The sequence below is a fragment of the Maniola hyperantus genome, chromosome 15 (assembly GCF_902806685.2).
Source record: "Maniola hyperantus chromosome 15, iAphHyp1.2, whole genome shotgun sequence".
Classification (NCBI taxonomy): Eukaryota; Metazoa; Arthropoda; class Insecta; order Lepidoptera; family Nymphalidae; genus Maniola; species Maniola hyperantus.
This window is the reverse complement of record NC_048550.1, coordinates 13,122,548-13,136,203: the sequence shown is the minus strand read 5'-3', so window position 1 is coordinate 13,136,203 and position 13,656 is coordinate 13,122,548. Positions and strand designations below refer to the sequence as shown.

Genomic DNA, 13,656 nt, shown 5'->3' with positions numbered 1-13,656 from the left:
CGCCGCGCCGCGCCGCTCAGGTGCGTACGAACCTTAACTTGTCTTATATGTCTATTGGTCTCATCTGCGTGGTTTAGTCTGTGCATCTGCTATTGACGTTTCATTTTGGGGGCGGGTTTCATCTTCAATATTTTACAAAATTGCCCTAAAATGAAAGTAATTTTTACGTTGATTTTGTAAGAAAATCGACAGTTCAATTTATCGATGTGTTGTCTAATCGTCACGTGAGTAATTTCTTCATTTTTCCTGTACTTTACATATTTTCTAACTGTATCGGTATTATTGGTCATAACTCATATCCTGTTTTATTTATTGATTTATTGGTCGTATTGGAGTAACTACTCATACAATCATAATTTGTTGGCTATCCCTTTTTGTTATCTCCAGAGCTTAGGGTGGAATGGACCTCTTAGGACTGATTCGCTCTTCTGGCTTTTATTACATTATTTCCTAGTCCCATGAAACTTGAGGGTAGGTATATGGAAGTTTCAGGAGGAGGGCTAAAGATAAATTTAAAAATTGTTAACAGTTTTTATGAAAGTTATATAAAATGCAGTCTAAAATCCTAAAGACTTCAAAGTCCTGCTAACTTCAAAGAGGTACGGCAGATTTACCAATACTCTACTCCTAACAGTATCTATACAGTTGGTAATACGTATTATAATACAGTCAGAACACAATTTTTTTTAATGACATATTAGCTGGTATGGACTAGTAGCCATGGCCGAAGCCTCCAAGTCTAGAGTAATATTAGCTAATTTTGATGTCATTGTGATTAAATTGTTTGGAAACATACATAAAACACTTGAATGAGTATAATAAAATGTATTAGCTAGGTAGCCTGACACAAACTGAGGATGTCATACAATATCATATACCCACTTAAATTCACTTTATTCACAAACAGTAACCGAGTAGGCCTACATTAAAAAATAACTGAACATTTTTCACTAGCAATACTGTCATACATCCTATGATCATCTTTCTAAGGTTCTTGGTTACATTTTGTTTGAAATTCCTATGCAGATAAGATTCTTGAGCTTTAAGCTCTTTGCATAACTTTTTAGGGTTTCGTACCTCAAAAGGAAAAAACGGAACCCTTATAGGATCACTTTGTTGTCTGTCTGTCTGTCTGGCTGTCTGTCTGTCTGTCTGGCTGTCTGTATGTCTGTCTGTCTGGCTGTCTGTTTGTCTGTCTGTCTGTCTGTCTGACGGTCTGTCAAGAAACCTCCTGTAGGTTTCTTTAGGGGATAAAATCTGGTCTCTTTGTCTTTCCCCTGACATTAGGGGAAAAAATCTGAAAAATGAATTTGTGATGTAACCACAAATTCACGGTTTTCGGATTGTACGCCTAACGTATGCTATAAGACCTACCTACCTACCAAATTGCATGATTCTAGGTCAACGGGGACCTAGAAACGTAGGGACTTTGACACTCCACAGTCTTGCGCCGCTTGACTCCAGCGGCTCCCTGCGACTTGTCTAATGTCGTCCGTTCATCTAGTGGGGGGGTCTTGTATTTGTATTTATTTCGATTTAGACTCATTACAAGCACTTACGAAAGTCAGATCGGTATAGAACAATAAAATAATATAATGATTGTACAAAATATGGCATATTATAATCTAGATAATACTAGTTAAAGATGGCATAAATATTATCAAGTTACTCAAGGTCTTAAAAAATACAATTGTTTCCAGTGAATAGGCTCACATCAAGATGATTGGGGGCCTGTTTGTGTACAACCACAAGGGCGAGGTGCTGATCTCGCGAGTGTACAGAGACGACATCGGGCGCAACGCCGTGGACGCCTTCCGCGTGAACGTGATCCATGCGCGCCAGCAGGTGCGCTCGCCCGTCACCAACATCGCTCGCACATCTTTCTTCCATATTAAGGTAAACTGAATTTTTTACTTTGACATGAGTTGTTCTTAACAGGACTGTCATTCTTTAACAAAAAAGCTGTTAAGTTAATCTAAAATATAAGTTAGGGTACTGATTGTAACGATCCCCATTTTTAAATTAAATGTAATTTAATCAGTACCTACCCTTATTATAAATGCGAAAGTGTGTTTGTCTGTTGGTTTGTCCTTCAATCACGTCGCAACGGTGCAACGGATTGACGTGATTTTTTGCATGGGTATAGATAAAGACCTGGAGAATGACATAGGCTACTTTTTATCCCGAAAATCAAAGAGTTCCCACAGGATTTTAAAAATCTAAATCCACGTGGACAAAGTCAAAATATTTACACAAATTATTAATCCACTAATCTAGAATCCTACTAAGGTCTAAGATTCATATTCCTTTCAAGTGAAAATGGTATTTTATTTTTATATGTAAGATGAATTGTGTTGGCAAAGGGTTTGATGTATGTTGGCTCCGTTGGTGATGTGCCAGCTTCCATGCCAAGAGTTCACTGTTTCATATTCTGTTATTACTAGCTGATGCCAGTACCCGCCTATTATTTTAGCGTTTAAATTATCGTGACTGATATTCATCCATCCATACTAATATTATAAATACAAAAGTGTGTCTGTGTGTCTGTCTGTCTGCTAGCTTTTCACGGCCCATCCGTTCAACCAAATTTGATGAAATTTGGTACGAAGTTAGCTTACATCCCGGGGAAGGACATAGGCTGCTTTTTATCCCAGAAAATTAAAGAGGTCCCATGAGATTTTTAAAAAACCTAAATCCACGCGGACGAAGTCGCGGGCATCAGCTAGTTATAAATATAACAAACTAGCTTATGCTCACGTGATTAGTCAAAGTAATACTAGTTTCGAAACCATCCAGGGCCGTTATTCAAAAGAATGTAAATATATGGTAATTATTTATAATTATCCAGCGAGCCAACATCTGGCTGGCAGCGGTGACCAAGCAGAATGTGAACGCGGCCATGGTGTTTGAGTTCCTGCTGAAGATCATAGATGTGATGCAGTCCTACTTCGGCAAGATCTCCGAGGAGAACATCAAGAACAACTTCGTGCTCATCTATGAACTGCTTGATGGTGAGAATTACCTCAATATTAACCAAATTCAAGGAGCATATTAATAATTCAGCATGTTTTTTGAATCAGGAAAAAACTGATTTTAAGCTTATTTTGTGGTTTATTAACATATTTTGATGAAGACTAGCTTATGCTCGCGACTTCGTCCGCGTGGACTACACAAACTTCAAACCTCTATTTCACCCCCTTAGGGGTTGAATTTTCAAAAATCCTTTCTTAGCAGATGCCTACGTCATAATAGCTATCTACATACAAAATTTCAGCCCGATCCGTCCAGTAGTTTGAGCTGTGCATTGATAGATATGTAAGTCAGTCACCTTTTCCTTTGATATATTTAGATAGATCGATAAATCACGTACTACGCAAGTTTAGGGTCGGAGTTCTTTTTTCCTGGCATCGACTGTAACATTAAATTTAACTGTCTTTTTACAGAGATCCTAGACTTTGGCTACCCACAAAACTCGGACACAGGAGTTTTGAAAACATTCATCACTCAACAGGGCATCAAGTCCGCTTCCAAGGAAGAGCAGTCACAGATTACCTCTCAGGTAAGATACAACAAACACAACTGCATACTTACTCTGCATGTCTTAGGCTAGAGACACATCAAACGAAATTCCGCGGGATTTTACTACGTTGTTCAATTCAATTCAATTCAAATATTTTATTCAAAATAGGTAATATATTACTCTTTTTGATTGTCAGTTGTTGGATTTGTAAGATATAGTGGTGATTATTACGCAAACTTAAAACTAAAGCTACGAGGTTTCCAAACGCGCCCAGGTCTGAGAAGAGCCAGCAACAAACTCAGAAAGTGTGACATTGAAGTGTCGTATCTGCGCCTGAAAAACTTAGCAGACTCCCGCTAGATTTATCTAAATGTAAAGAGGTTCCGAGACGGTCAAGCGGCTTGACGTCAAGCATGTAGATTTTTGCTTGAGTCAAGCATTTTGACAGTTAACAATGTCTGTTTGATGCTTGAGTCAAGCATTTACGTGATTGATGCGATTTTATATTTTTTGCTCGACGCTACGTTCGCGTCGCGTCGGCTTGATCAAATAGCTCATTCGCATGTCAACTGTCAGACATGGCGGACGTCGACGCTTTGTTACGCGACCACAGCGAAAATTATAGTAGCGAACAATGGAGCGGAAAAGAGTTTTTATTATTACTCATTTTACTATACCGAGACACCCCAAAACTCTGGAAAATAAAATAGCCGTTGTATTGTGATGACAACCTCTAAACTACCTTATATACAAAATGAAAAAAGTGCTTCTTGCTGCTTGACGGGCGCATCAAGCAGTTTGATGGGGGCATGAAACAGCTTGATCAAGCAAAAAAATCTACATGCTTGATCGTCTCGGAATCGGAACCTTTTAACATATTGAAATGATAGAAGCACCATATTCAGGTGAAATGCTGCAGAAAAATTCCATGCTTTTAAGTTCTTAGCTATTGCACTGGCTTTGGCACACAACAGTCAGGAATCTTTGCTGAGCTTGTCAAATGAGCTTGTAATTTTATTTTAATTGTAGGTAACAGGACAAATCGGTTGGCGTCGCGAAGGCATCAAATACAGACGCAATGAATTGTTCCTCGACGTTCTGGAATATGTCAACTTATTGATGTCCCCTCAAGGTTGGTTTTGTTATATTACATTATTTATTTGTTGCAAAATTGTCGGTAAATTGGGGCTGATTCTCTTGTACACAATCTCTAAACTAAATTAACAGGTCTAAATCTAGTGCTATCCTTTTCCGCAAGCAACATTATGGAAGGAGATAGCAATAGATTTAGACGTGCCATTTTAGTTTAGTTTAGAGATTGTGTATAACGGAATTAGCCACAATAGGGTCTTAAAATTATAAAAGTCCGATATCTTAAAGGAATTCTGAAAATTCTTTCGTCTATCTTATAGGGAAATCTTTTGAGCAAATCTCAAGTTGCCAAGTAATTTGAGCTGTATGATGATTTGTGTCAGTCAGTTTATTTATTTTTATTTATGGATAAATTTGTTTTAGGTCAAGTGCTATCTGCTCATGTAGCAGGCAAGGTGGTCATGAAGTCTTATCTATCAGGCATGCCAGAATGCAAGTTCGGCATCAACGATAAGATTGTCATGGAAGCTAAGGGAAAAGGAAATGGTGAGTTGTCTGTCGCAGTAAGTTATATCCAATATGATAATAAAAAAACCGGCCAAGTGCGAGTCAGACTCGAGCACCGCGGGTTCTGTACTACAGTCGTATTTTTTCGACATTTTGCACGATACATCAAAAAATATTATGCTTAAAAATAAATAAAAATCTGTTTTAGAATGTACAGGTAAAGCTCTTTCATATGATTCCCATTTGGTATAGTTATCTTACTTTGAAAATTGATTATACCTACTAATTATTATTGTTTGCTTTTACATTTTAATTTTTTTTGTGATGTAACCACAAATTCACTGTTTTCGGATTTTTTTCCTCCGCTATAAGACCTACTTATCTGCCAAATTTCATGATTCTAAATTTTTTAAGTAATTAAAAAAAAAAATTACTACTTGTGTAGTAAACCATCCCACTTCTGATTTGGAAAAAATTGATATCACACACCTGATACCTCCTCGTCTTTTGTCATAGCCACATTATTTCTAACTTTCGTAAGGTTTACTATACTTGTCTTTAATAGGTTTAAATTTATTGATTAAAAAAATTATGCCTGAACTGGTATTATATTTAACTGATGGTATATTTACCAGGTGGTATATCCGGCAACACGGACAGCGACCCGGCTAGATCAGGCAAGCCTGTGGTCGTCATCGACGACTGTCAGTTCCACCAGTGCGTGAAGCTCAGCAAGTTCGAGACGGAACACTCCATCTCCTTCATACCGCCCGACGGAGAGTTTGAACTGATGAGGTTAGTGTATATTTACCAGGTGGTATATCGGCTAGATCAGGCAAGCTTGTGGTGTTTTGGAATTTCTGTCCGATAGTGCAAAAATTGCTGGGCTATATTTTCGGCAAGTTGCAGCAATTTAATTTCCCCACTTATGAATACATCAATTTCAGTTCTGATAAGATTTGTAGATTAATTTTGCAGCCATCAAGTTGTCATCGCTAGTAATCAAATTAGTTATAAAATAGCTGTGTTAGTCTAAATATATAAAAGGAAAAGGTGACTGACTGACTGACTGACTGACTGAATGACTGACTGACTGACTGACTGATCTATCAACGCACAGCTCAAACTACTGGACGGATCGGGCTGAAATTTGGCATGCAGGTAGCTATTATAACGTAGACATCCGCTAAGAAAGGATTTTTGAAAATTCAACCCCTAAGGGGGTGAAATAGGGGTTTGAAATTCGTGTAGTCCACGCGAACGAAGTCGCGGGCATAAGCTAGTAATATATACGCAGGATTATTTTACGTAAGTTGCTGCAATTATGATTTTTTCAAATTTTTTACTGTAATTCTATTTTTATAAATATAAACGTTAAAAAAATATGAACGTTATTTTTCAGATATCGCACTACCAAAGATATCTCCCTCCCATTCCGCGTGATACCCCTCGTCCGCGAGGTCGGGCGCACCAAGATGGAGGTGAAAGTGGTCCTCAAGAGCAACTTCAAGCCGTCCCTGCTGGGGCAGAAGATCGAGGTGAAGATCCCCACGCCGCTCAACACCAGCGGCGTTCAGCTCATATGCCTGAAAGGCAAGGCCAAGTACAAGGCCTCTGAGAACGCCATCGTTTGGAAGTAAGAGACACCTTACTTAGGTTAATCTCTCTCTCTCTCTCTCTCTCACACACACACACTCCTAGATCGTTCGCCTCGATTCTGCTAAGATTCTTCGTTTCGTGTGATACCTCTCGACTAAGAGTCTCTTTTCCACGTGATACCTCTCAAGTAAGTGTCTTTTCCGTGTGATAGTCTCTTTTCCACGTGATACCTCTCAACTAAGAGTCTCTTTTCCGCGTGATACCTCTCAACTAAGAGTCTCTTCCGCGTGATACCTCTCAACTAAGAGTCTCTTTTCCGCGTGATACCTCTCAACTAAGAGTCTCTTCCGCGTGATACCTCTCAACTAAGAGTCTCTTTTCCACATGATACCTCTCAAGTAAGTGTCTTTTCCGTGTGATAGTCTCTTTTCCACGTGATACCTCTCAACTAAGAGTCTCTTTTCCGCGTGATACCTCTCAACTAAGAGTCTCTTCCGCGTGATACCTCTCAACTAAGAGTCTCTTTTCCGCGTGATACCTCTCAACTAAGAGTCTCTTCCGCGTGATACCTCTCAACTAAGAGTCTCTTTTCCGCGTGATACCTCTCAACTACGAGTCTCTTTTCCGCGTGATACCTCTCAACTAAGAGTCTCTTCCGCGTGATACCTCTCAACTAAGAGTCTCTTTTCCGCGTGATACCTCTCAACTAAGAGTCTCTTTTCCGGCTGATACCTCTCAACTAAGAGTCTCTTTTCCGCGTGATACCTCTCAACTAAGAGTCTCTTTTCCGCGTGATACCTCTCAACTAAGAGACTCTTTTCCGCATGATACCCTCGACTTAGAGTATCTTTTCCGCATGGTACACTCGACTTATAGTATTGTATAATTATCCACTGCCCAGCTAATGAAGTTTCGCTTTTTCTTTCACTTATTCCGTTTAGTTTATGAAACTTTGCTTCAAAAAATTTTTTGTTGTAGAATCAAGCGCATGGCCGGTATGAAGGAAACTCAACTATCTGCGGAAATCGAGCTACTGGAAACTGACACCAAGAAGAAATGGACCCGCCCACCCATCTCTATGGGCTTTGAAGTGCCCTTTGCACCCTCCGGCTTCAAGGTAAAACCTTACGCCTAAATTAGCGGGGTCTTCTCCATTTGGCCTAGGGCAAGGTTGTGGATTTATGGCCTATGACTTAGGACTTAAATTTGTTTTGGGTTTGTATCAGTACCCGTAGTACAAGATTTTACGTCTCACCAAACCAAACCAAATTCGAGAGTCGAAATACTTCCGCGTTACAGTAAACTGGATCTTAAATGCCTTGTTTTAAAGCTCAAGTTTGTCTACACTTCTACAGCCAGCGCTCCAAGCGGAAACATTGCGAAATTAAAATCAGTGGCATTGAATATTTGACTTCAATTCAAGGCTGTTTAGGTCCATTTTACTGTAACGCGGAAGTATTTAGACTCTCGAATTTGGTTTGGTTTGGTGAGACGTAAAATCTTGTACTACGGGTACAGGTACTTGGGGTCGTAAAACTTAATAAATTTTTCAGGTCCGCTACCTAAAAGTGTTCGAGCCCAAGCTGAACTACTCCGACCACGATGTGATCAAATGGGTGCGGTACATTGGCCGCTCTGGACTGTACGAGACTAGATGCTAAGCTCGTGGCAACGAACCTCGGTAAGAAATCCACGCGCATGTCTACACGCACCTGTGCACGCACATTTACACGAGCATGCACATACACTCGTACGCACACACACACACACACACACACACACACACACACACACACACACACACACACACACATACACACATACACTAACACTCACGCACACATACACTCACACACACACACACACACACATACATTAATGCTCTCGGTGGAAAAGAATATTACTAGATTTAGTTGTAATCGTGTACACTGTACAACATAATTAATTAGCCACAATATACTAGACTAGCTTATGCCTGCGACTACGTCACAAACACTACACAAATTTCAAAAACCTATTTCACCCCCTTAGGTGTTGAATTTATATTTAAAATTTTAAATATAAATTCTTACATTACACTCACACTTTACAACACACACACCCACACACCCATACACCTACACTTCTTATATTCTTACTTTGATTAATCTAATGAATGTTATATTTAATGTTTTGTATTATTATTTATTTTTTAATCTCTAACAAATTGTTATATTTAGATTTTAGACTTTAATCCATTATGTGTCAAGTTTCAGTACTCCAGGGATGGGCGATAGAATTGCGACGCAGTGTTTCACTAATGCAGTTCTATCGATTGTGTTGTTTTTGTTTACACATATTATTTTACTGATTATTAATTATTATAGTGGTTTTGTAAATTAATTGATTGTGTACCAAGTGATTAATAAACAAATTCTAAATTCTAAATTCTAAATTTTCGCCTACGTCATAATAGCTATCTGCATGCCAAATTTCAGCCCGATCCGTCCAGTAGTTTGAGCTATGCGTTGGTAGATCAGTCTGTCTCACCTTTTCCTTTTATATATTTAAGATATAAACATAACCTCTGCCTTAAAAAATAACAAGATTTCTTTTTTCAGGAAACTTCAAGATTTTGGATGTCGTAGAACGATATGAAACGTGTTACATAATATATTATTTCTTTGTATATAACTTGTCCTACACCAATGATTCGAGATTCCGCTAGGATATAATTACAAAAACAAAAAATATATAGAAATATATTTTTTGTTTATAAATTTTCTAGATTAAAAAAAATGGTCTAACACTGATTTCAAAATTATTTTAGTTCAATCAAATGAATTGTTTTTTTAGTAAATGAGATATAATCTATGTATTAGAATCTCAATAATTGTAATAATTTTTGTAAAATTGGTATAGCACAAACAATGGATTGGGATTTATTTTCAAAATAATCTTCAAGTACTGAAAATATAAGTCATGTTATTTTTGAATGATACACAGAAAGAAAGACATGATATGAAAAGTTTTTTTTCTCTCTTTGAAATTAAGTTATCAATGTAAAAATGTATTGATATCTATAACATTGTTGTTTAGCTGTTTGCTAAATAACTTATGAATGCAATTTTTTTTATTTTTTATTTTTACCGTCGATATCGAAACGAATTTTGTACAATGCGTAAAATGATTCTTCACGCGCCATTTTAATTTTTTGTGTCAAATTTGATGTCAGTACGATTTTAGTCCTTATTTTTAAAGGTGAACAGTACTTTTGACATAATAGTTGACCCATAGAGTTAAAATGGCGCGCTAGCTATCTATATGAGTATAAGTCCCGCAAATTGCTATTGCGCTGGAACAATGTCTCAATCACATCGAAATGACGTCATTTGACGTATATTTAAGTAAAAATATACCATCAGCTCAAACTTCAGTCTTGTGCTGACGTCACTTAAATGGCGGCCACGCGTATTAGCAATTTGCGGGACTTATAGATCTTTTAATACTGGTCTTTTAAATGTGGAGAGACCAGTATGACGCGTGCCACTGAAAAAAAGAATCGAGAAGAGCTGCGTTAACCTCGCTCTCCCAGTCACGCTTATACCTGTGTATAGAGTGTGAGTGAGACGGAATGATTAGCGCCGCTTCGTTTTGATTATTTTCTTTCATGGCTCGCTTTATACGTCTAGTTTAATTTAAGGTCCTTTCACACGTGCCACAACTACAACTGTATCACATTGATGAAAAGGTCGCTGTGGAAATATTAATAATGATAAAAGTGTTAAATTAAAAGGTGTGGCTTTGATATCTTATTTTACTCAAAAATGTAATATTGTTGATAACATTAGTTGTGAGTGAAGTTAGCCGTGTGGTTAATAATATTTATGTGGATAACTGGTTGATATGAGATTGTACATCTCACCAACCTTGGTAGAATTTCAGCGCCAAACACAATGACATCAGAATAAAATGGATGAAGAAGTTAATTTAAAATTCAAGCATTCAGTATCATCGATTTTAAGCCATATACTACCGTGTCGTGATGTGCTGTGATGCGTCAGAAGCATTGGTTTCATACATTTAGTATGGTTAGAGAGAGAGACACGCCACGGCACAAGGCATCACGATTCACGACGCGCCACTCCAATCTAATGTGTCTCTAACATTGACTTATATATTATTTCGTATGGACAGGGCTATTGAACAAACAAAATGGCACCGACTCAATGGTGCTTTAGCACCAATGCAACCTCAGTGACGTCTGGATTTCGAACGGGTCGTTCATTATTACCTAAGAGGTGGCGCTGATTTATTTGGTTCCAAAACCGTGAAAAATTTTGTTCGCTTTTGGGCATATCTTGTCATTTATATCGATGGTCTCTAACCATACTAAATGTATGAAATTGATATGCTTCTGACGCGTCACGACACATCACAACCTGCTAGTACATTTCCGGCATTAATATTGCATAATTTCTGCTTGAAGTCCTGACTGTAGATGTATTTAGTGATTTGTATTTGCATAGCAACTTCAGGTAACTGAAGAGAAGAGAGACTTTAAGAGCCTCAATAGCTCAACGGGTAAAGGAGTGGACTGAATTCCGAAAGGTCGACGGTTCAAACCCCGCCCGTTGCACTATTGTCGTACCTACTCCTACCACAACCTTGATGCTTAGTTGGAGAGGAAAGGGGAATATTAGTCATTTAACATGGCTAATATTCTTTAAAAAAAACTGCAGAGATTATTCACATATTACCACCACGACCTTGCGGACATTTTTCGCCGCTGTTAGTTGTGGTTGTGGCCCGTCTGAATAAACACCTAAAGAGCACTAACCTAATATATTTTTTAATTTTTATTTTGGTTTATGATGTTATATCATTCCTTTATAATTTTAGAGCTGGACTCAATTTTTTATAGATTTTGGATTTTAAGATATTGCTTTTAGAGCTGTTTTTAATCACCAAATAAAATGAGTTCATAATAGGTTTTTAACGTTTAGACGCACAACATCAAAAACACAAATGATGTAAAACGATACGCGTATTTTGCATAATGCCAATACACGAAATGCCAAATGGCTATGTTAGTAAAAAATCAAAACTAAATTGTGTTAACTAAATTAAACCATACAATACAATAGGGGTCTAAGGATATCTTACAATTTAGATACCCTTAAAATTTAAAAAGTCCTAATATTGAAGAAAACCTTGTTCAACTATATAAAAGCGTTATTATTTCCAAAAATTTTAATTTTGGCATTTTGATTTTTTGGCGTGCGGTCTTAAGGATTTCTAATTAAAAAATAATCAAAACCTTTATATTTTTATCTATGAAAAATCAGCTCTAAATGATATAATTATTGAAAAAAATCACCAAAATTAGAGTCCAGTAAATTTGGTATTTGCCTGCTAACTTGTAGATAATTAATTATACGTAGTACATATTTATAATGTAGCCATTTCAAATCACATTGATGTTATTACTTGTTATAAGGATTCGCTGAGTGACCCTTTTCATTAACTAAACTCAAATTTATTTTGTATCTATATAGTGTTAAGCCTAGGGATGGTACTTGTAGGGTTCAAAGGCTAGAATTCATTATTAAAGATAATAATTAAAAAAAACCATGATTTTATTTATTTTTAACATGAACGTCACGCTGTACGGAAGGTGAATAATGACGTCACCATCCGTAAACGACAATTTGTTGACATAAAAATAGAGTAATTTCTGCGGGAAAATATTTTTTTATGTAAAAAAATTAAAAAATGTTTGATGGGTACTCCATGTGACGTCATTAATCTTCTTCCGTACAGTGTGACGTTACTAATTACGTAATTATTTGAAAAATGTAAAAAAATCGTGATTTTTTAATAATTATTCTCTTTAATATTGAATTCTAGCCCCATAAACTACCGCTATACAAAAAACACTTCATTTTATTACTAGTTACAGTCCAAGACACTATTAAAAAATCAACTACTTCTATACAGCGATAACGGGACGGCAAAACATGGATTTTGTAGCATGCTTGTAGGTGTCGTTTTCTTAAAGGTGCGCAAACATCACGCTTATATAGTTATGTAGTCGGCGCCGCTACGTACATGCGACGAATTAATCTTCACTTTTTAGATAAAATAATGGAATGCTTTGCCTATGTGAAGTTTTATAAATTTTGTGTAAAAACATATACAAACGAGAATTAATTAAATTGTATAAATTAAAAGGAGGGTCTTATTTTTCGTTTTTGCGGTGCAAGACCTATCATCACATTATTTTTGAATGTTTTGTATGGCGTTGGCAATTTAAGGCTTTTCGCGTAATGTTATAAAATGAATTCAATATTACGTGGTCCTATTCGCGTTGCGCGCGGAAAATTAATGGACTTAATTTTTGTTTTATTAAATTTTAATGATTTTTTAAAATGTTTTTTAAATGTCACTCAGCAAATTTTTCCCTAGTGATAGTAACATACAAGTTTTTGGAGCCTGTTAGTAAATTTCGTATTGAATGAAGTTAGTATGTTTGTATGAAACGTAACGTATATGCATGCTTATGTGAAATGATTTACTGTATGCTATCGTGTTATAGAAATGTACAATAAAATATTATATCAAAATAAATAATTATAATAAATACGTTTAAAATTATATTACTGTTGGTTTTATTTATACTCTTAACTACTACGCCGATTCTGTTGTCTTTCTCTAAACTAAATGTAGAGTATCTGCATCTTTTTCTTTTTATTATTGCTAAAAAAGGACGGAGCCATGAATTTTACATTTGAAGACTCTAAATTTTAGTGCACGCTACAAATTTAAACAATAGGCTCGCGACTGGCAGCTAAAGTCACGAGGTTTGATGGCTCTAAATTAAATTTAAAACTGTCAAACTGTGTATGTCCTTTTCATATTATATTAGTAAGAAGAGGATGCGAATGCTCTAAAATTTA

At 36.7% G+C, this 13,656-nt stretch overlaps 1 protein-coding gene across 1 annotated transcript; it reads left to right on the top strand.

Moving 5' to 3' along the window:
* The first annotated feature begins 80 nt into the window (after positions 1-80).
* Positions 81-13,354, top strand: AP-2mu (adaptor protein complex 2, mu subunit). Its single transcript, XM_034975982.2, has 11 exons — positions 81-224; positions 1,701-1,896; positions 2,849-3,011; positions 3,444-3,559; positions 4,550-4,652; positions 5,036-5,158; positions 5,755-5,914; positions 6,522-6,755; positions 7,697-7,835; positions 8,272-8,399; positions 9,319-13,354. Exons 2-10 carry the CDS (start codon positions 1,720-1,722, stop codon positions 8,377-8,379), a joined length of 1,323 nt encoding a protein of 440 aa, XP_034831873.1. The 5' UTR covers positions 81-224; positions 1,701-1,719; the 3' UTR covers positions 8,380-8,399; positions 9,319-13,354.
* The last annotated feature ends 302 nt before the right edge of the window (positions 13,355-13,656 follow it).